The 24,526-nt window shown below is 41.1% G+C and overlaps 1 protein-coding gene across 9 annotated transcripts in view; it reads left to right on the forward strand.

The window, feature by feature from the left end:
• RUNX1T1 (RUNX1 partner transcriptional co-repressor 1) overlaps positions 1–24,526 on the forward strand; it is a 142,490-nt gene that overhangs the window by 93,041 nt on the left and 24,923 nt on the right. For all 9 annotated transcript variants that reach the window (XM_086695083.1, XM_086695086.1, XM_086695085.1 and 6 more), the window contains 3 exons: positions 11,423–11,673; positions 16,713–16,798; positions 17,361–17,562. In XM_086695083.1, coding sequence (XP_086551209.1) covers positions 11,423–11,673; positions 16,713–16,798; positions 17,361–17,562 — 539 coding nt within the window. The remainder of the gene's footprint in view (positions 1–11,422; positions 11,674–16,712; positions 16,799–17,360; positions 17,563–24,526) is intronic.

Below are 24,526 nucleotides of genomic sequence, written 5' to 3' on the forward strand. Positions count from 1 at the left end.
AATGAACACCGTGTTTCGCGTCATGTCTGAACTGCTGTCCCCTTGCAACACAGCACCGCGCTAGGGTGGCCTCTCTGAGCTTGCACTGGCCCAGGGTGGGGGGATGTTACAGAGTGATGATGAATCTCTGGCCCGTGTCAGTCAGTCTTTGGTGCAGGTTTATCGTCGTTAAAGGAAAAGGTGAAGATGAACAATATTCAGATATCCTAGGTGCCACTGATGGTCCTTAGGCATACAGTCGAGACTGAGATTCTTATTTATTAGATAATTCAACCCGACCACATATTTTGCCCTTCAGTGTTAGGAAATTTGCCGTTCCAGGTTTTCTCAGAACACAGTGGTTTTGAAGGCTGGCCTTTAGGCGTTGCTCAATAAACACAATGCAATAGCTTTTTCATTTGGGGTTTATTTGAGTTACGAGAAAACTTCTGGGAAGCTAGATGAACTGAGTGAAGATAGGCGTTAAGTTAATAGGATTAATAGATGGCATTTTTTGCTGAATAGTTTATCAGCCAATATTCATTCCATCAGACACTCTGCTCTCGCACCTGAGAATTCTAAGAACTGTAAAACGAAGCCCCTTCTCCATTCAGCCCTACAAAGTGGTTGTTGAATAAGGCGTTGCCATGAAATTTCTCATGTGCCTGTTAAAATAATTTTCTTGAGGACCTCATTCTCCTATATAAATATTTTCTAATAGAGGAGTATGAAGCCTTATTAGCAGCATCCTGTGTAGTATTTGTAAAAATATGGAACTGTATCCAAAGGAAACTGTATTCAGAAATGTGTTTGTCACGTGATTTGTCTCCTTTCTCTACTTACCCATTCTCTCTTTCTGCATTTCATCAGGCATGAAGGTGACAGCCTTTGAGGGGGTTAATGTTCTGGCACAATTATGTTCCAGATTCATAGGAGCTTATGATCCTTGGAGCTACTCAGAGACATCTATCTGTGACCGACTTAGCTACCCTTAAATGTATTAGCTGCTTTGCAAATCAGGATGTTATTAAAAGCCGGCCAGTTTACATACAGTTATTACATAATCCTCTGTTAAGCAGTTTTTATGCTACAGTCTCTGGAATTTTTCTCCTCTCGACGTAGGACCCTTTAGTGGTTTAAAATCCTAAAGCAAAAGGTTAAACGTTAGTTTACTTCTGACTGCCGTAGACCCACCTCCATACATGACCTGCCTGCAGTGCTGCTTTCTCGTCTTTGCAAGCCGTATTTCCTCAGTTGTACTGCAGCATTTGGTACTTGAGCTTTTAAAGGAAGCCGCTTAATCCAGGTGTCTGAGTGGTGTCCACATGATACTGAAAACCAAGAGCCAGCCCGAGAACAGATGATTCACAGGTACCTTACTCTGATTCTAACCCATTTACCCTGCAGGAAATCAGTGCTATGTGCAGGTATGGAGATGTTCAGGCTCCATTTTTCTAGGATCATATCAAAGAATTAGGGAGAGAGTAGATGGACACTTGGGAAGAAAACATTTGAGTGGACGCTCGGATACCAGGGAAAGGTTGAGATGGCTGCCATAAAGGTAAAGATAATCCTATAGGGCAAAGTTGGAAGTGGACACCACCTGTTCTAGAAACCCCAATTGCTGACTAGCAGACAAAACAGTTTCATTTCCTTCTCTATATTCCCTGCCCTTGCCCCACTGGTTTTCTTTCCAGTGTTTTCTATTTGAAGGTGTTGTGCCTGCAGACTTTGCTCAGACGACGCTGAGGTGAGCCTTGAGCAGTGTGCTAACACTGATATGGAAACTTCCTTTAAGTTCCACAGATAATCAGCATTTTTGTTTTGGTGATCTGTAGCTGTATGTGCATGCGTGTTTGCATGCGATCAAGTAGAACTTTCTTAAAAGAGCCTCCAGGCTTATTCTCCCTTCGGTTATTCATCGAGAGTTGCTGGCGTCAGAATTCACACAGTTGCTCTTGGGCTGGAACATTCTTTTGCAAGTGGGACCCCGAAGTGTGTGTTTTAATGGAAGGATGGCAAGTGGCTTTCCTTAGACTTAGGAGGATGGGTAATGAGAACATGTTGTGTAAATACATTTGTATCTTGTGGGAATGTGATCAGAGCCAAGAAAATATGGGTCTCTACAGTATTTTTTTGCATATATTTTCTGCATCTTGTTTGCATATGCATTTTCCTCTTCTCCGGTTATTTATCTGTATATCCAGATCTACTATATGAAATTTTATAGAGTATGGAGCTGACAGCAGAGCTTTTTTTGTTTTACTGAATGTTTTGTTGGTGCATATGGTCTGACATGGATGAGCAGCCACGGTGAGATTTTGGAGTCTATTAAACTGGCTCATTAAAAAGATCAATCTGTTTCTGTAATAACACTGGGAACCATCAGTCACTAAAAGAGGGAAAAACTGACACCTGAGGAGAAAACACATTTTGGTAATTTGTTCATGACATGTCACGAACAAAAGAGCGCTCTATATTTTGTTTACAACTTTAGGGGCTCAAATTCTGTGACGATTGCAGATTTAATCCACTGAACAGTCATCGTGAATTTCAGGGATGGGTTTTGGCAAATGTAACTTTCTTCTCATCCTTAAATGTGATTGCCACTGGTTATTTTTTTTTTTCTTCTTCTTTTCTTAAACATTATTGTTATTTACAGAGAAATGAACACTCTGGGGGAATCTATGAAATTTTTTTTTCTGTCAAAAAAACCCAAAAACAAACCTGAAATCTAGTCAACTTCCTTTTTAAAATATCTCCAGGGTGAATTTTCTGAACAACTATACTGCGTTGGTAGGTCTGTGGTAGAATAGTGTACAACCTGACTTAGAAAAAGACAATTTTCGTTTTAAAGTCATGCCATTATTTAAAATGCTGAGGAAAGTAAATGGAAAATTCTGATTTCTACTCTTCGTTGACATTTAAAAGTTGATTGGTTACGGTAGACCTTTATTTTGTCACTCTGTGAAGGAAGAAGATGACGAAGGGGATGGGGACCTTCCTTGCACTGATTACACAAAGTGACCACTTTCTTTTCTTTTTTTTAACGTTTATTTATTTTGAGACAGAGAGAGACAGAGCATGAACAGGGGAGGGGCAGAGAGAGAGGGAGACACAGAATCTGAAACAGGCTCCGGGCTCTGAGCTGTCAGCACAGAGCCTGACGCGGGGCTCGAGCTCACGGACCATGAGATCATGACCTGAGCCGAAGTCAGACACTTAACTGACCGAGCCACCCAGGTGCCCCCAAAGTGACCACTTTCAAAGATAAGACTAGAAGGGCACTCTTTAAAACTTCTCACCATGAGAGTCATGAAGCCACTCACACTTTCATATGGGGTGAGGAGGGAAAGAACAATTAGACAAGGCTGCATTCCTTTGAGACTGCAAAATGGTTAAAAAAACTTTAGGGTGTAAAAAAAAAAAAACCTGTGTTCCGTTAATTATCATTGCTACCTTTCTTTGCTCACAGCTTTGATATCGCAGCTTTGGGTCATAATGTGTCTTTTTAATACTGTGTTCACACCTGTTCATGCTGATCTTCTGACTCAGATAATCTTTCTTGCTTAAGGAATCCAGCTGAATGATCTTTGGGTTTGTATGGGTAACACGAGTTCCACCTCCACCCCTTACTATTTCAAATGATCAGTGTTAAATATTAATCCTCTTCTTCTAGGCCATCATTTTAATTTAACTATGCTTTAAATCGTTCTCACCTTAACACATCGAGACTTTATTATGTAGGCCACGTAGTTGCACTATTATATATTTCCTCCTCCCTCAATAATTAAATATTATTTTCTACAAAGACTTGTTTGACCTTTAGAATTCTGCAGCTTGTCAGCGGGGAGGGATCTTTGGGATCTACCAGGCCAACCCTTTCTCTTTAGGCTCGAGGAAACGAAGGCCCAAAGAACTTGCCTAAAGTCACAAAGCTTCTTAGTGGCAAACCCAGCATATTTACATACCTGAAATCTTGCAGTTCCACAAATTATGTTTTAATATGCAGTCTAAATAAGCTCAACGAGAAATTGGGTGCCCCCCCCTTACTTTCCCCCTTTACTCATTTCTGCCGTGTAACTGCCCAAGTGGGTAAATGTGATAGTATAATCTGGGGGGTTATAAATCTTTTCAGGGACAGGATCCGCAGTCAGCCAGGTTTCCTGACTTAATGAGTAAGTTAAAAAATACTGAAGGTTGGAGGGTCAGAAGGCAGTCGTTTTGAAACCGTGTTGGTTGAATGTTAAGATGGGTCATCACAGCACATGCCGGCTGAACCTACGAGGCCCATTTTTCCATTTCTGCAGAGTAAGTGAGGTTTCGATGTTTTTGTCTTTCTAGAAAGAAAAGGTAGATACACTTTACAGGGAGCGGTAGGATTAACTGATGATGCAAGTAAGAATTAAGTTCGTATCGTCTTTTGCATTCAGTGGTCTATGACAAAATGTAGGGAATTTATGTTACATTCATGCGTTCTTGTTTCGTGTCACATCTTTTACGCAGTCTTGAGTTGCGTGAAGTGAGTAGTCATTCTTCTAGAGGTGACTTTTTTTTATATAGTCAGATCAATTGTGAAGGTTTCTAGTGAAATAGGATCAAGTTGCATTTACGTGATAAGAAGACTTGCATGGTTGTAGGGGATGTTTTGGTCTCTCCACACCAACCTCAGCATGAACTTGCCAGCCTTGCTTCTTGCTGCTCTCCTAGGGTCTAGCCCTGCTGAATACTCCTCATGCTTGAATTGAGTCTGTGTTCTGGGGATTTCTGCCCTTTTCCTTGGTTCTTGTATGTGATCATTCTATCCATACTTTATAGGCTAAGTCAGTATCTACTATTTGAATAAAGGCTTCCCAATCATAACACTAAAAATGGCTACCGTTTGGAGTGTCTGGGTGGCTTAGGTGGTTAAGCATCCGACTCTTGGTTTTGGCTTAGGTCGTGATCTCATGGTTCGTGGTGTCCAGCCTCACGTCAGGCTCTGCACTGAGAGCGCTGGAGCCTCCTTGGGATTCTCTCTCTCCCTCTCTCTCTCCCTCTCCCTCTGCCCCTCTGCTGCTCACAAGCTCAATCTCTCTCCTTGTCTCTCTGTATCTCTGTCTCAAAAATGAACTTAAAAAAATGGTTACTGTTTTCCCGAGCACTTAAGATGTGCCAGTCCTCACGCTAAATAACCGACATATTAATATATAGTAGGCCCCCGCCATCCGGGGGCATACGTTCCAAGCAGCCCCCTGCAGCGGATGCCTAAAACCACTCTGTATACTGTGTTTTTTCCTCTACGGACATACCTGCGATAAAGTTGGATTTACAAATTAGGCACAGTAAGAGATCAGCAGCCACGTGAATAATATAGAACAGTTGTAACAACACGCTGTAATAAAAGTTTGTGTGAACGTGGTCTCAGAATATCTTACCCTTCCTGTGATGAGGTGGGATGAAAGAATGCCCACGTGATGAGATGAAGTGACATGGATGACGTGGGCATCGCGATGTCACGTCAGGCTATGATAACAGGCCTTCAGATGATTCGTTAGAAGGAGGGTCATCTGCTCCAGGACTGCGGTTGACCATGGGAGCTGGGAAACCACAGAGAGGGGGGGACTACCGTAGGGCACTTACTCTGACAGTCCTCCGGTGTACAGGCAGGCTGGAGAATGGGCCTGAGGTCACATGGCTTGTAAGAGGCACTGGTGGGATTCTGATCCTTCCTCCTCTGACTCAAACACCCATGCTCTTATAGCTACGTTTCTTCTACCACCAGCCACTGCATGCCCCACCTTGAACACAAAGTGACTTGGTTAAGTTATTGAATGCCAAATGCGTGCTGGGCTCCGCACGCGGAGTTTTTCAGATAGCCCTCTTAGTAGCTCTGAGACCGCCATTCTCACTTTGTGGATGAAAACACTGAGGCTCATAGGGGTTAAGCCTTCTAAGTTCCAGCAATCAGCGGTGCCAAAATCTGAAGCCCTCTCCATAGCCTCCGCTCTTTCGAGTGTCATCGTGGAGTGATCTTTATTCCTAACAGCCCAGTCCCCTCTTGTACTATTTTTATGCTACCTGCCAAATTCAGGTCCTGCATGGATGTATAGGAGCCTTGTGTCTCTGATGAAATTGTGTTTATTTCTTGCCAGCACGCTTCCAGATAAGTCTAGTACTGAGAGGTAATCATATGAGGAGGGTATTGGGGGGATCGTGAGGTGTGTTTTGGTCATCTTTGTGTTCCCACTGAAGCTTAGGACAGCGCATTACACACACTAGATGTCTGAACCAAAACAAAGGAAAGAGCCACACGCACAACACACGTAACAACGACAACGCCAGCACTACTGGAACAAAGTCAAGCTGAATGCCGTCATTTCCAGGAGTATACCCAATGGGCTCTCGCTCAAGAGTCTTGCTTGCTTGCTTTCTTACTTTCTTGCTTTCTCCTGTTTTAAAAGACACCTATCTGAAACAGCCACAACCATGAAAATCGCCATGAGTAGCCCAGGGACAAAATGCCATGACTGGTTCACTGACAGGAAAAAAACTGGAGGGCTCCAGTTGGAATTTCTAGATGAGAGCGTAAGAAAGCACAGTTGCAGAGAGAGGTCAGGAGCAGGAGAATGTGAGTACCTTGCAGTGGCCAGAAATTAGGAAAGGCACGGGGACAGCCAGCAGCAAGTACCCCAGCTGCTGAGCAGGTGGCAAGCTTTAGGAGACATGGGAGGCAAGACTCAGATGGCTCTGCGAACCCACAGATTGTAATCTTTGAAGATCCAGGCGTGGTGGGTGTCTGTCTGGAGTGGCAAATGCCCACCTGCATCTTATTCACTCCTGAAAGTATTAGCATACTGCTCAGGAAGCTGTCTCCTGGGTGCTGCTTTAGCCGTGGAGAGACGAAGGCGCTTCTTGCCGTATGGCCCAGCGGTGATGGTCCTGTGTCATCCAGCTCTCTGTGCTTCCCCATCTTCCTCCAGGGAGATGGCAAGAACGTTGAAACCACCCTGGGGTGTCATGAAGAATTAGCTTGGATTTTCCTTTTAAGGAGGCAGGGTAATTTGTTAATATATTTCATTTCAGATACATTACTCAACACCAGTGGAAAGGTGTTCTGTAAAATTTTTACCTAAACTCACCTAGTTCCTAACAATTCCTGAAGAGACCTTTGGCTGATTTGTGTTCTGAAAATAGGATGTCAAGAATGATATCCCTCCACTTTGGTTCAGCGTCCGGTTAGTCTCTGGGAACCTTAACAAATCACACGTGTTCGGAAAGGGAAGGAAGATGTATTTAAGTTATTAATGTCTTTGGGCTTCTTGATCATACAACTGTTTACCTCCTGAGATTTAAGTGTGCACTTCTGAAATAGAAAAATACATGTGTATGTTTTGATTGTGACAGTCTGCTGGCATCTTAGCCCTGGCTCTGGCTGAGATTCTAGGCCATTCTATCGCCTATTATGCTGTCCAGATTTGCATCTCTCTAGAACAGCAATCTAGTGATATTTTCCGCCACATTTTTTTTTTTTTGAGGAAAAAAAAAAAATGCCTGTTCGAGTCATGTAGGAGATTGGTCCTCTCATTCTGTCTGTCATGATTTTATAGTAACTTTTTCCGTTTCCCTCATTTCCTTGAACGTTACACTGTTCTATATAAATAGGGATTATCAGCGCACACTAGTCAATCATAAGTTTTGAAATACTTTATGTAGAGGAAAATGTTTGAAAAATGTGTTGTTGTTTTTTCTAAAATGGTTCACAGCCTTTATTACTGAGGAGCTGGGGGGGAAAACACAGCCTGAGATGCGGTAAAATGTAAATTAGGTCACCTCTTAAGTTTTGGGGTGTGTGTGTGTGTGTGTGTGTGTGTGTGTGTGTTTTAACACATATTGTTTGCCTTTGGTCCCATTTTATTGGACAGGAAACTGAAGCCAGAATGTTAACTTTCCCAAGGTCACACAGCTGAGTCCTGAATGGCCCTCTATTCTTAGGGTCATCAGACTCTTGAGAGAGGAATGATTGGGATCTAAATGTGAAAGTAGTTGGGTTATGTTCAGGAGAATTTCTGCTGGGGAGATGGAATATTCTCAGGCTGATTTAAAAAACAAACAAACAAGAAAAATGCCTCCTGGAAATCTCTGAGACGTGACGGACTTCCCACTCGAATCTGAGTTATTTCAAGAGTATGCTGGGATGAGACAATGAAAAGCGTTGGGACAGTTTGTTAGTTCGGCCCGATACGCTTTGAAAGGGCAACATATAAAGGGCTAATTTGGAATTTGCTCAAGCAAATGAGGTGGAGACAGTTGTAGGCATTTCTAAGAAGACGGCAAATAGCGCTTCAGATGTTTCAGTTACCTTTCTGGACATACATCCTTTGAATAGGGTTGCCCTTGTAACTGGACATGGTGATTTGTGGAAGCACCGGGGAGACTTCTTCATAGCTTTGTTTCTATGAGCCGTGAATGTTTTAATGCTTTGCTGGTAAAACATAGCCAACTTTGTGAGGCGATGAGCTTTATTGTTTCAATAGGCTAGCAGAGTCCTGGGACCCAGGATAGGACAGCAGGGACCTGATAGAAATGATAGGATAGACTCAGGACCTAGCCCTGCTTCTTAGATACTAATGCATCTGTTCTGCTAATGTAGAAACTAATGTTTAGGGGGGGAAAGCTTCGTTTTTCATAATAATAGGTCATCGAAGTAACAGCACTGATTAGACAGCTGATCTGAGGGTTCAAGTACATAACATATCCAACCACTTGGAAAATTATAAGAATTCTTCCAGTATTGTGTGTTGCTGTTATCATTGAACCAGGAGAGACAAAACCAGTAAGTTGTGTGGTTTGACAGCTGAGTCAGAGATATTTGTGTATTTAGAAATTCGACAGGGGCTGCTACAAGGTATTTAGAGGATAGTTTTTATTTTTGCACCAAAAATAAGCTACAAATATTTATAAATTGTCCAAAGCAAAGAACAGAGAAGTTCTCTGTCGGCTAATGTGGTTGACTTTGACACCATCGGGCCAGAGGACCGTTAGCCCTGTGTGTTTTGATCATGACCCTGATGGCATAAGTGGCATGTAGATGTAAACAGAATAATTGAATTGCAGGGTTTTCAAGCTAGCAAGGACCTCAGAAATCATCTAGTCCAGTGGTTTTCAAACTTGATATTAGCAGCAGACTTTTTCCTTTAAAATGGAACCTTAGGTGGAACCCCAGCTGGTAAAACAGATAAGAATAAGGGGTTTCCTCTGGCCCTTGAAATCTTGATTGTTTGGGGGAAAAGTTCTTCATTACCTGCAGAATCCCTTAAAAGCACCTCAGGTGGCACAGTTTGAAAACCACTGATCTAGTCCAACCCTTTCATTTTACAGATGAGCAAACTGAGGTCCAGAGAGGTTAAGTGGCTTGCCCAAGGTCACACAGCTAGTCGTGGAAGAGCCAGGACTAGATCTCAGGTCTCTTGATTCCCAGTCCAGTGCTCTTTCCACTACACCACCCTGCCGGTAAGGTAGGTGCTGTGTTAGCATTATGTTCGTAGCTACTAATAGTCTTCAGTATTTTCCAAATGCTGGTCATGCACATTGAATGTTGAAGTGTGTTATTTAGAAATGTAGAGGATATGAAAATACAGATTCGAATGACATAAATATACTCTGAGAAGATAAATTGATAGCTAGAATGTTCCCTTTCCCTTTTGAAAATTATTTTAAAGCAGTGCATTTAGCTAATGTCTGAGATACATTGGGCATTTTAGTCTGTTATCGATGATCGGTATGTATGGAGTCAATGTGTTTCAGACACAGGCTCTGATGGGGCGGCATTAAGACTTCTCGCTGCCACTCTCGCGAGGACCATGCCCTGCTATCATTTCCAACGTTGCCCAGGCTCCTGTCTCTAGAACGGTGCATCTTTCTTTGGCATGCAGTGGGCATATATTCATTTCACATTGAACCCTGCAGAGTTTCAGTTCTCTGTGTGCTTGGGCCTTCTGTCTCTAACTCCTCCATCCTCCTCAACCGGTGTGTATAAACTGTCACCAAGGCTCTACCCTAAAGGGACATACGGGATGGTTCATGATAGAATCTTACTGCTCTAATCTCTGCATCTCTGTTGTTGAGTTCGTTTCCATGCAGATCCCTCTGGTATCATCAGACAGAGTATCCTGGACAGTAGGAAACCAGGAAAAGTGTCTTAAAAGGTCTCTATGCTATTGTCACCCACCTAAAACCAAAAGGCATGTGGAAATCTACAGTTACTGTGACTTGGTAGAATTCTCGTGGGGAAATTTCCCTGGGAAAATAGGTGTTATCACTGGCCTAAGGACAGAGTACTGGTCTTGTGGGGAGAGCCAAACACCAAGGAAACAATTAATTTAGGAGCTGTGATTTCTGTCAGTGTTGGATGTGGATCATTCTTATCTTACTGGATATACTGAGTGGGTCTCTAAGAATAGAGATATATACAGCCCCCAAATATTTCTTTAGCCCTATTTCTGTTTGAGACTCGAGGAGCAGTGATTAGTTATCAGGGCTCATTGGTAGACTGTATTCCTTCTGAAACCCAAGTTCAAAGCTCTGCGTATCACATCACGAAGTACAGTCAGGGTGTGCCCATCTTGCCCTGAGACCTGATGACAGGTCACATAAGCTCTCTGGGCGAGCTTCCTCTGCTTTAAGGGGGGCTTACTTCCAGGTGGCTGTTTATGACTGCTGATGAATGATCTTGGTGACAAAGGCAATGTCAGACTCCCAGACATGGCATGGCTTTGCTGTATTCGTTCAGTTGGGTCAGCCCTTTGCAGTAGAACTTTCTGGGATGATGGAAATGTTCTGTATCTGTGCAGTCCGATACCGTTGCCAGAGGTGGTGATTGAGTACCCGAAATGTGGCTACTGCTAATGAAGGACTGAATTTTAAGCTTAATTTCAGTTAGCTTCCAGTGAAATTTAGACAGCTGCATGTAGCTATTGTATTGGGTAACACAGCTCTTAGATGTTCTGACATGAAAGTCAGATGCCAAGTTGGATAAATGGAACAGACTCCCCTTAAGAATTCATCAAGAGAGTGATGCCACACTACCTTGATGAATCTTCATCGAAGATAGTTCAGTTTTGGGGTAATTTGTTTGAAATCAGGTACTCATTTTTGAATGAAAGTGTTAACCATAGAGGGAGGTTGGGATTCCTCTTACTTGTGACCCAGCCAGCTGAGTTTCAACTGAAAAGATATTTGCTAACTTGAGGAGTGGACTCATTTTCTCATGTGTGCAGTCTTGTGATTCTTTAGGCCTCAGTATGGGTTTCAGTGAATTCCCATAGGTCTTCTGGGAAGCTGAGTTTTAGAAAGTTTCTGGCCAATAAAGAAGCATTCTGTTTATATTATAAGTTCAAATGTGAGTATCTGAACTATGCTGGCTTTTGAGTAACATGACGCAACTCTTTTCTTCCCCCTTCAGAACCAAAGAAAATGGCTTTGACAGAGAGCCTTTGCACTCAGAACATCCAAGCAAGCGACCATGCACTATTAGCCCAGGCCAGCGGTACAGTCCAAATAACGGCTTGTCCTACCAGCCCAATGGCCTGCCTCACCCCACCCCACCTCCACCTCAGCATTACCGTTTGGATGATATGGCCATTGCCCACCACTACAGGGACTCCTATCGACACCCCAGCCACAGGGACCTCAGGGACAGAAACAGACCTATGGGTAAGACTGAAGGATCTGTTCACTTCCTATGGGATTGGAGGCGTAAAGACTCACTCATTACTTCTCAACTGAACTTGAGGCTTGAAATCTGTGATAGGGGTAAAAATTCTCCTTCCTTTCTTTTTATTGTCTCCTTTATCAGAACGCTTGGCTAGTATTAATATGTTCTTTAACAGCTGTGCTTTCTCTCTCAGTTACTTACAGTCTTCATGGCAGCAGGCTAATTTTTTTTTTTTTTTTTTTTTTTTGGAAGGGGGCATCTACATTAATAATAGGGGCGCCTGGGTGGCTCAGTCAGTTAAGTGTTGACTTCGGCTCAGGTCATGATCTCACAGTCTGTGGGTTCGAGCCCCGCGTCGGGCGCTGTGCTGACAGCTCAGAGCCCGGAGCCTGCTTCAGATTCTGTGTCTCCTTCTCTCTCTGCCTCTCCCCCGCTCATGCTCTGTCTCTCTTTCTCTCTGTCTCTCAAAAATAAACATTAAAAAAATTTTTTTTTCGATTAAGTCCTCAACAAATGCAAAGTGAATTTTTAGTTTAACATTAGAGATTTCGTATGCAGCCTGTCTGCCATAGATATTTTTTTTTTATTGTTAAAATGTTTTTTTTTTTCCTTTCACTGTACTTTTATTTCAGATAGTCTCAGAGTTCAGTTTGCTTTTCCCAGTCTGTGTGATATTCTGTATTTGAAAAATATGACATGGCATGATGTCTCTGGCTTAAATCAACAGGTGTTCTTTGAGGAATGATGTGGTACTCTTTTCACCTGAAAGTGACAGTGATTGAATTTAGTATTGACAGTTTTGTGTCATAGATCAAAGTACCAGAGAAAGAATGAGTTTGGGTAAATATGTGTTCCATCCGCCTGGGTTCATTCCTTCTTTACATAAAACTACTGAAGCGAAGCGTTTAGGAGACATTGCCTTCTAAAGAGCAAGTGTCCGCCATGACAAATAAGAGGGAAGATGAACAAGGTAAGATTTGACACACGGCGTCAGAGCCCTGTTCCTGGGCTCTTGTAATTCTCATTTTGACGAATTGAGCTACTTGTAAACTGAGAGCAACAGTCGATCATTTCTCCCTTTTCCATCTCCTGTGTCAGCCATGTCACCACATGCCAGCGGGACTTCTTCAGTCAGCTGATTGTTGATGAACTTTCCTGACGTGGTAGACCCAGTGGACAGGATAGAGAAAACAGCAAGGGGTGACGTCTAAGTGGGAAACCAGAACACAGAGCTGAGGGTGCGGAACTTAGGGAAACACAGCCAGCCAGTTGTCTGCTGCTCGAATAGCAGAGGCAGAGTTTTTAGCCACAGACAGAGATAGCGTGATGAGCAACAGTTTATGTTCGGTTTCTCACTAGGCTGCTAGTGGGTAGGGCTGCCACATTGGGGTCTTTTGGCTTTCTACAAAACTTAACCCTCCAAATGTTCAGAAAGCAGAAAGTGGGGGGGGGGGGGTCAGGGTGACAAGAGGGGCAGTTGAGGCCCCTGTTGTGAGATAGTAAAGCAGTAGTTCTGTTGCCCCACAACGGTTATTTCTACATTTACATAGCGTGTCAGGCAAATGGCTAAGCATACAATTTGTGCTTTCGTAACAGCCAATCTGTCTAGTGTTCTCTCAGGTACCATTTCTGAAGAGCTCTCAAAAATGGTTATGTTATTTCTCAATCTGGATCAACCTTTTTGACCCCCAAATCAAATGTGGTAACAACCGCCTTCTAAGCAAAGGCCCTGTCATTTACTTAGGGCTTCCTGCCCCCAAGCCATAATTGCTCATTTTTAAATAGAAGTGGAGTCGCCAGTTCATTGTGAGACGGTTCAAGATATCCACTCTTGTAGGTGTTAAGAAGTGGCCTCTTTTTTAGGCGGCAGCAAATGCCATTATATAAAATATTAGTTCCAGTGCACTATAAAGTAATCAGCACAGAAGTAATTACGCTTATGTGCAATGATTACGTTTTCATCTAGTAATGTAAAATATTCCTTTATGAATTCTATCTGTACCCACTGGTTTTATGTGATTTTTCTTCAGACCACGTTCCTTACCTTTTAATTATATTAGCTTATGAAACTAATAGTGCTAATCTCTATAAATATGTGCAACTACTTAACCATCCCTAAAGTCTGGCAGAGTTTAGTGTGTGTTAATGTAAAATAAAATCTTGATGTACGAGTAACAAATTGTGGTGTTACATTAGGCTGCCATTTTGAGAATATAAAAATTGTCATAAAAGTATACTTGGTCTGGTATGACCTATAAATGCCTGTTATGTAGAGACATACACTCACTAGAATCTTTTAATTAATAAAATACCTTTATACGCAACATTAGTTTATAAGTAAACTTTGAGTTTTAGTCTAGTTAGCTAAAATCTTCTGAACTATACGAACCAGTTAGAATTCAACATTATTGTTAAATTGCCCACAAATGAACATGTGCTCTTTAATGATTATGAGCTATTTTCCCATAGTATATCCCTCTGGTATTATGAATAGAAATAAAAACTGTGGTAATGAATATTTAAGTATCTGAAATAGAGAAATTAATAAATGTAAAATTTTGAGTTGTCTTAGTTCTTCCTTTTTAAAGATTTGATTCTACCTAACAAATGACCTTCAGAGTTCAGAAGCAGCAAATGATACATTTTCTCACCAAGTACTTGGGGTCCAACATGTTTCTAATGTACATTTTTTTTGTTGTTGTTAATTTTTTTTAACCTTTATTTATTTTTGAGAAAGAGACAGTGCAAGCAGGGGAGGAACAGAGAGAGAGGGAGACACAGAATCTGAAGCAGGCTCCAGGCTCCAGGCTCCGGGCTCCGAGCAATCAGCACAGAGCCTGACACGGAGCTCGAACTCAAAAACCGTGAGATCGTGACCTGAGCTGAAGTTGGACACCCAACCGACTGAGCCACCCAGGCACCCCTGTACATTTTTTTTTTTTAATGAGATGAAGCTTAGCAGTATTCTACAAATGTTGGAATCTCATTAGCCACAGACATCTTGTTGCTCATTAATATTATTCCAGGTGTTAGAGCTTGTATCCTCACTGGTTTAGATCTGCTGAATTTTTGAAAAAAAATTTTAAATGTTTATTTTTTTGAGAGAGAGAGAGAGAGAGCGAGCAAGCAAGCACAAGTGGGGGAGGGGCAGAGAGAGAGAGATTGAGAGAGAGAGAGAGAGAGAGAGAGAGAGAGAGAGAAGGGGACAGAAGATCCAAAGTGGGCTCTTCACTGACAGCAATGAGTCCAGTGCAGGGCTTGAACTCATGAACCATGAGATCATGACGTGAGCCTAAGTTAGCCATTAAAGCAACTGAGCCACCCGAGCACCCTTGAATTTTTGAAACTTTTGAGACCTCTGGAGTTCTTGGTCCTTAAAAGCAAATAGTAAGATGCTTCCATTGTGAAAGTCGATGCCATATTTATATCTTCATCACTCTCTGGTTGTTTTCTGTGATGACTCATTCAACAGTAGTGGTTTTTTTTCCCCCTAAAACACAAGCAACAAATAAGTCAACAAAAATTACATATTTGCAAACATTTCAACTTGAAATAGTCACAACAAACAGAGTAATAACTAAATATTATTTCCCCCAGTGTCTTTTCTATTACGCAAATTAACACATATTTGCAATGTTACTTTTTTACCAATAGGTGGCATTGACAATTTTAACTTTAAAAATGAATCTCCGAACATGCTCTAATTAGACAAGGATGGTGTGAAGTGTTTTATATTTAGATCTTTATTTAATTGGAGAAAGCACTATCCTGTATTTGTTCACTTCTATTAGCTATAAATTAAATCGCATTTCATGGTTAGCTGAAAAAGAGTCATGTGACTCATCCTCTTTATTTCTCTAAATCAGGTAAAAGAGGGGACTTCTAGCCACTCTGATTTCACAGAAAATGAAGTGTAACATCTCCTAACTCTTCCTGTCCTTTAACTCCTACACAATGTCCTCTTGAGAAGGAGCCTGGATGCCCAGAAGACCAAACCACACTACACTTAATCTGCTGTTCAGAGTAACAGTGTGCGAAGTGCTAACCCAAAAGGAGTTTGAATCATTTAAAATGGACAACATTGCCATAGTCCAATGCCTTTCCTTTGTAGTGGACAATAAGCTGTTTCATCCATGATGGATTTGTAGGAGGAGCAACATGTTTCCGGGGGTCTCTGATCACAGCCTTCCACCCTGTTCTCTCAGTGAGACACATTTATTTTCCGTTTTGATGAGCCTCCTACCTGATTGCTCACGTTCACTGCCATCGGTACTCACTTGGTGCACGTTTCCAGGTTACGTGTTTGGGTTGTACCTTAACTCTGATGTCAAAGAGCATTAATACTTAACGCTAGAGATTACAAATTGGGATTTTCAGCTTCTTGGCTTGGATGCGAGACATTTGTCCAAACTTAGGTCTGGTGTGTTGAATTTTTTCATAAAGGATGTCCAATTTATTTCTTTTCATTAATGTTTTGGTAAATCGAGTGAGTATACGTTGCTTTCACCTTGTGCCAGCCCAATTTCATCATGGAGGTCTACGCAACAGGTTTGTGTTCCTTTACCCATGATGAAATGCGGAGAAATTTTACCATGCTTGTTTTAAGAAAGCATAACCCTGTCCACGTAAAGTGATTTGTGCTATCTTTATTTTTAATGCTAGAAAGCTACACTTTGAAACCACTTAATATCCGCTGTGGTTTCTTGTATTTGTTAAGAGGATATATTTATGTTTTTCACTTTGGGAACATTCTATGGATAATGGACTCAGCGCACGGTGTCACTTTACTCCGCATCTCTTCATATGTAAAGGAAAGCGTTCTGACCAGATGACCTCTAAAATTCCTTTTAGTTTTAGCATTTTATCACTCAATGAAGAACCCATTCGGTAATTGTGAATCTGAATATGACTTGTGTCTCCATCCAGAATCGAATGTATTTTCACATCATTTAGTTTAGTCTTTGCTAAGTGCCTGTGTGCATATGGATTATGTCCCGAATGCTTTAGGGTGATTCAGCCTTCTTCTGTACATTCATAGGGTTGCATGGCACACGTCAAGAAGAAATGATTGATCACAGACTAACAGACAGAGAATGGGCAGAGGAATGGAAACATCTTGACCATGTAAGATGTCGGTAATCATTTAGGTTAAAATATGTCTTGAAAAGAACTGGAGTGGGGTTCTATGATAAAATAGAAATGTTGGAGATGCTTTGAGGGTATTGTGTTTTGTGCTATCCTTGAGAAACCTAATGAGTGGGAACATTTGAAATCAAATCTAGGATTTGATTTCTACGTTGATAACAAAGCCGCTAACGTAAGAGAGATGTGAGGTCGTGGAAAGGAGTCCTCAAGGCCAGATCAGTGGGTTCCTGTTTTATCGCAAACGGGTCATTTAGTTTATACAGTAATGGGATTAGTATTTGGAAGTTGGCTGTGTGCCTTCAGCTGAAATCTCTGTCGTGAGTCATGTTCACGCCTCCCACATTTCACTCTCATTCCCATTGAGTTTACTCATCTGTTGGGTCTCCGTTTCAAATCTGACCTTTGAAGATACTAGACTGAAGCCTTCAGGAATAAAATCACATCCTTCATCGTCCTAAAAGAGTTTGTTTCGCTGCCCACCAGAGTCTTTTGCGTTGTGGTGATTGCTGTGTTCTTCCCCTGTGCCCCGTTTCTCACACAGCTGTTAAACTGCATAATGGACATGGTGGAGAAAACACGACGATCTCTCACTGTACTAAGGCGATGTCAGGAAGCAGACCGGGAGGAGCTGAATTACTGGATCCGGCGCTACAGTGACGCCGAGGACTTGAAAAAGGGTGGCGGTGGCAGCAGCAGCCACTCAAGGCAGCAGAGTCCTGTCAACCCAGACCCAGTCGCATTAGGTACCTTTTCTTTGGATGGACCTACTGAACAGACACTGCTTACCGTCTTAATGCTGGTTGCATATTTAATCTGTCTTTTCAAAAATAAAGGATGTGCGGGGCATTCTAGAACGATAAACACTTGACATCCCCAGATAGGCCTCATCTCTCCGTTAGGAAGCCGGGCGCACATTGGCTTCTACAGAGCAGGTCACAAAACTTAACCTCCTTTCCCAGGGTCCCGTTGGGCTTAGGGCAGAGCTTCAAAGCCAGACCAGAATGTCATCCGCATCACTCACACGTGTGCCTCTTCATAGCACAGCTCTTTGGACCCTGTCTCCAGTCTGCAAGAACAAAATCTCAAGGAGCGGGCCCCAAGCCTCTGTAGCTTCTAGTAAGCCCTCCGGGGCCCTGAATTCTGCCGCTGCACACGGTATTTGAGACGTATGGTGTCTGATTTTTCATTCAAGACACAGCCTCTGAGATAACCTTGTTTTCTAGCTCTGTCTTTTATTTTAATAAAACACTTAACCAGGAAGAGACACCTATTAGTTCTGTAGTTTCCCCACTGCCACTTGCAAATTAGTAACGAAGGTGGCACTGTTGTCCAGTGACTTGACCTTGACTTAAGCTCGCGTAAATTCTTCATGAATTCTAGTTCTATACAGTTCTATAGCCATGCTTTAGAAGTTGGATACTCAATATGTGGTCGTATTTTATATTAATATGTGAGTATTGTTGGGGTTATAAATAGAATACCGTCACAGATATATGGAAAAATCCTGAGCCCAGGAGAACTTTTGAGTGGCCTGTGAACTTTTGCCTTACAATTAATAAGATGTCACCGTTTACACTGCTGGCCACGACACGTGTGTTCCATCTGAGTAAACTTAGTGGTGATGGATGTGTGTTGATCCGTGTTCTGTCATTTCGTTTTCCTCCTTGCTTAGCTACATACCTGTCAGCTAACTCAGGTTAGGGCACAGTCCAGTTCGTGCCACAAACGAAACTAATGACATACACGTGCTGATCAGGCTCATGACTTTGGCCTCATTTATTGCCCATGGCTGATTCTCAAAAATTAAAAACTTGTATGTAGTGGCTGTGGATCATAGTATCTTTTTTATTAAAATTATTCCTTAGGCAGTAACGTTTCCTTTGTGCTTAGGCTTGTGGATTGCTACTGGTCGCTGAATGCTGAATGCCCATTACCGTAATAAGTGTTAGAGTAAGAAAGACTCCAAGTCACTTACTTTACCCTCTGGGCGTTATTCTAAAGTGTGTTTTAAAGACAAATGTGCATGTATTAGGTTTTGTTAAGGCAAGCAATGAAAATAGGTTTCACTTTAATTTGAACCAACGATGGTCCACATAAAACTATTTAGAGCCGAGCTGGGTAAACATCCTCGTTTTCTTTTTCTTATTACGAATAAAAAATTGGCTAATCGTGATAGGCATTTTCAGGACAAATAAGGAAGATATTTGTAAACATCCAGTATAGGCAAAAATTGAGAACCTTAAAGTAAATACAAGTTTAGGAGTAGAAGTGTTCAGTTTAACCTGCTTTATTGAACAGATTCGTTGAGTCAGTACTTACTTCTCGAATGTTTATTGTGTGCCAGGCATTGTGCTAGGCAGTGAGATAAAGGAAATTCTTCTTTCCTTCCCTTGAGGAACTTTTAGTCTATTAGAAAGATAGGCGGGGCCGTAGCTGGGGGCCTGGTATCAGATGCCACGTCAGGTTGGTTCCCTGAACTGACAAGACGAGTATTATCTGCTACCTACTGTAAAAGAAAAAGTTCAGAAACTGATAGGACTTAATGCCTACGTGTGTTATTTTCAGCACGCAGAATCTAGAATGCATTCGATTGTCACCACTATTGCATCCACATTTGGGTGATGCAATTGTGTATTCTCCAGGAAGCTGGGTTTAGTTTCCCTGCTAATTAAAAGAATAAAGTTGGTTTCAAAACTTCTTAGGAGTACATAAATTAAATTATTTCCTGTGATGCTTCATGAACTCATAGTTTTGGTAATGCGAGGTTGCTTTGACATTAAGCTTTTGTGGATGGTATTATTCAAAGGCTACAAGCATTTGCTTTCTTTGTTTGGACTCTGACTGTTTTCTTTTAACAAACAGTCATGCCCCTTAGGGACACAGAACCCTAGATTGCCTTTCAAGAAACCATCACAACTTTAGAGGTTAACTTGTCAAGAGCCACACGATGTGCAAGTTTAAGCATCCCGCATGTTATTTCGTTGTGCGTCCTTTCTTAGCCTTGAACTCTTTCAGTTTTGTTTCGTGGGGCTGGGCTGTGGCTCTAAGACAGCCGGTGGTTTGTAAACATGGACCACAGGCATTCACATTAGGCGCTTCCTAAGGTTCTCTCCTAGGTTTTAGAGTTGAATGTATAGATGTGTAAACAGAGGATCGGAGATTACTGGTTGATGAGTCTATTTTCTGCTTCTGGAAAGTGTGGAGTGGCGTATGTGTGTGTATAGATAAGAGCTATGGATATGTCTATATCTTCACGTACTCGTAGATTTCCATATCCTACAGTAATGGTACACATGTTTCTTTTAGACTGATTCTCTCAGTTCTGCAGCTGCTTCCAAGGTCAAGTGAGACCTGCAGAACTTCGGAATGATAATATAGGAGATTATCTTTAGTTCCAAATATTTCCTTGGTTACCTCCCTAGCTTGGAAACACTGGCAGTGTTTAGTCACACACAAACGTTCTGAACATTTTTAAACTGCATTTAGAGGGGACTGGACAGAGAACATAACCTCCATGACCGCTGTGTTATATTTACTGACTCCCATGCTCACTTTCGAAATACAGCCATAGTGTTAAGTCAGTGTGAGGGATTAGTAAGAGAGCATGATTAATCTATTACCAATTAAATTTCAGGAATTTTCCCCATATATTAAATAAAGGCCATTTTGAATAGCCTCTTGAACAAATTTAAAAATTGAGTACATACTGAACCTGTGATGTTATTTCTACTCTTTAAGTCAAAATCAGGTTGATATCTTGAAGGACTCTTCAAAATAATTGGTTTTTTTTTTTTTCCCCTAGAGATGAGATTTGTGTTATTTTTGTTGTTAACTCTTCACTTTCCAGGAAAAACTCCAAATATTCGAGTACTCAAGTTAGAAAGCTAATTCTTAACCCAGTTGTCTCTGTTTTCAAAGTATGACTTGTTCTTTGTACACTGAAGTTTTGTTACGTTGTGAATTTCACTGAAGAGCGAGTTAATGCCATCAGAATTGACGGATACAATCACTGAAATAGAATTGCTTTTGTACGTGCAGGTAGGTAGCTGCCCGTTAGCACTTCCCGCGCTCCCTCAGTGTTTATCCGGATCCCTCTGCTACTGTTTTTCTCCACCTTTGTCTCCATTGCCCTTTTCTCTCAATGTGCTACTTGTATCACTGTCTTGGCTCCTAACATTTTATTTACTTTAAATTACTTTCTTTTTACTGCCCGTGGACTGTTCTAGAATCTTTCTACAGCTCATCTTGTATTTGTGTGCCTTCCTTCTGTGTTTCTCAAGAAGTCTTTTATACCATTAGAATTAAGAGAAGTATCTAATGATGGACTAATGTCGGAGCCTGAAACATATATCTTTGAAACAGGAATACATTTTTCTGTGTGTGTGTGTGTGTGTGTGTGTGTGTGTGTGCACGTGTGTTGTGAATGTGTGAATGTTGTGATGACAGTATATGGAATTTTGAAAATACCTGCATGTATGTTTTGGTGAGGGTTGAACTCTTGCCAGAAAGGGAAATGTCAGAAAGAGGTTTTTGTTTCTTTTAAATGGAATGTAGAGTCAAGTTATTCATTCATAAAACGCTCAGAAATTCCAAGTTTGGCAAATTGATACCACCCTTGTCTCAAGTAGATTGGTAGGGAAATTGGTATTTTAAAATTCCACTGGTCAGAAAGCTTTATGATTGTCATATAATCAAATTATAGAATTTCTCATTACTGTCGAAAACCTCAGGAAATCTAGCGTGAAGGTTAAAAGCACAGATTGTTTGGATGCGAGCTTCTACTCCACTCCTTCCTAGTTTCATCACCTTTGGCAAGTAACTCTCTGTGCCTCACTTTCCTCATCTATAAAATGGGGATGTTTCTGTATTAGATGAGTTAATAGGTATAAATCATACAGTGCTCGACCTGTAGTAGAGTAATAGCTGTTGCTATTATGTCTAGCATGTAATCTCAAAAAGTACTTTATTTTTTTTTTTATTTTTTTTTTAACGTTTATTTATTTTTGAGACAGAGAGAGACAGAGCATGAACAGGGAGGGGCAGAGAGAGAGGGAGACACAGAATCTGAAACAGGCTCCAGGCTCTGAGCGGTCAGCACAGAGCCCGACGCGGGGCTCGAACTCACGGACCGTGAGATCATGACCTGAGCTGAAGTCGGACGCTTAACCGACCAAGTCACCCAGGCGCCCCTCAAAAAGTACTTTAAAGGATAGTGGTGGGATAGTGTTTTTGCTTCGTATGCAAGATTATAAAATTAGAGTAGATTCTTAGATATTTTTTCATTCTGGAAATATCTCCAGTTTTTAGGTAGCTGCTTTATTTAACAAGCAGAAAAACTAGAAAAGGGGAATTCTGTTTTAGACTCAGTAAATATGTTGTACCTTTGAGGCCCTACTTCATAATACAAGGCTATAGAAAAATAGTTTTCTCCCAACCAAAGAAATACATCTTTTCTTACCATCAGATTATAAAAACCACAACACGTTATTCAGAGTATATCTGCATATAAAAGTTTAGTGTTTTATACACTTGTATTGATTCCTTTAAACCACACCATGAAATTCATTTCAAGACCATTCAGCTCAGCTCCTAAGGAAAAGCGCCTACTGTATTTAAGTGTGTTGGGTTAAAAAAGATGGGAGTATTAGTTAAATATTCCCATCTTTTAAAAACAAGGAAAGATGATTACCTCCTCAAGCGCTGGGTATTTTTATTGTTAAAAACAGAAATCCTAGTGTAGTTCTGGCTTCTAGGTTTGGTTTGGGCTTCTGGGACACAATATTGAAGCTTTGGAATTTATTATCCTTAAAAATAATAAGTAGGATTTATAAAGATGAACTCACCTCACCTGTCCTTTCCTTTGACGGTTTTTGTGATCGATATTATCATGATCTCAGCCTCATTCTGCCCACTACAGGATGAAGGCCATACCTAGGTGCTGCCAAGTTTTGAGCCTTGCTGTCCTGGGTCAAATGAGGTCCCATTGGTTCTCCAAAGGCTATCAGCTCATCCCTTCATATATATTGATGGCGGCCCTTGATGTTTCTAGTATCCAATGGTCTCCATTCTTTCGTAAGTGTAGCGCATCTTCCATCTCATACATTGTAGATTGCTTTTTCTGTTCTTCCACGTTTCTGGTAACAACTCCCGCGCCCTGACGCAGTCTCCTCTTTGCATAGATGTGTTGTCCTCCGGAGGCCCCTCCTCTTCTCCTCTCTTCCCCCAAGCAATTTGCTTCCCAGAGCGAGCCATACTGATGTAGGGCTTTTCTACAATTTTGCAGTTTTGAAGTAGTTACGTATGTATACATTTCACGTTTTAAGCCATCTCTTACCTTTGTTTCTGTGACTACGTTTTACAACAGCTATCCATTTTATAGCAACTGGTATTTTATAGGTGGTTAATATTTAATGGTTTAAAAATTAGGTTCTTTAAAATCTGGGCCTTAAAAACATAAGGTGTTTTGCATAGGTTTGTCTAGAGCAGTCAATATTCTATCCTAAGGAAGCCTTGGGAGATAAGTTGTCTCTTGTCATATTGAGCAACTTCAGGATGTTTTGTTTGTTTGTTTTGGGTTTTTTAAAATGTTTATTTTGAGAGAGAGAGTGAGAGACAACAAGACAAGATGTGTGAGTTGGGGGAAGGGCAGAGAGAGAGGGAGAGAGAGAATCCCAAGCAGGCTCCATACTGTAATCAGCATGGAGCTCGACGCAGGGCTTGATCTCACAAATGGGATCATGACCTGGGCTGAAATCAAGAGTCAGATGCTTAACTGACTGAGCCACCCAGGTACCCCTGGATTTATTTGTTTTTTAAATTCAATATTGCCTATATAGACACTATTATTACTGCTACTTCAACAGAAGATAGTACGTTTATTAGTCATTTGGTTTCTGTAGTGACAGTGGTATTCATCAGTGTATCAAAAATAGAATCTGAAGAATACACGTATTGATCATTCATTTGGTTGGTAGACCTGATGCTTAGCTAGGACACAGTAACTTAAAACTGGAGAGGGTATTGTAAAGTATGTGTGTATATATGTGTGTGTGTGTGTGTGTGTGTGTGTGTGTGTATATATATATATATGTGTGTGTGTGTGTGTGTGTGTGTGTGTAAATCTTTGTCTATTTTATAAAAATAACTTACCTGCTTTAGATTCTTCTCTTATTTTGAAAAGAAATTATTTAAGGAGGTAGAGTGGGATTAAAAGGATTTTTGCTTGGTTGGCTGTGGTGTTTCTATCAGGTGTCAAGGTGAGGTGGAGTATAAGTTTATATGTCACTGTGAATTTTAGGGAGATACAGACAAGGTGAAATACTGCACAACTTTCCAGTATGGAAAGTGTATGGACCTTAATCTCTATTGTACAGCCCCTAGGAAGGTGACACATATTAAGCCTTGGACATTATCTTTGAGTAAATTTGGGGGCTATCAACCTTCATGAGTTTTAAATAAAATTTATAAGAGTATCATATAAGAAAGTTGAGAACTTTCCAACAAAGAATAAGACAGTGAATTACTAACTATGTAAATAACTTCTAACCCCAAGTGACATGCTCGGAATAAAAAAATCACTGTTGTATATTGCTTAATCCAAATCTCTTCAGAGTTGTTTGTTTGTTTTCTTTTTTAATTTTCATGCTATATGGATTTAAGTGCTAGGAGAAAAAAGAAATTTTAAGGTCCTTTTTTTTTCACCTTAAT

The sequence above is a fragment of the Puma concolor genome, chromosome F2 (assembly GCF_028749965.1).
Source record: "Puma concolor isolate L17-30 chromosome F2, mPumCon1.1.hap2, whole genome shotgun sequence".
Classification (NCBI taxonomy): domain Eukaryota; kingdom Metazoa; phylum Chordata; class Mammalia; order Carnivora; family Felidae; genus Puma; species Puma concolor.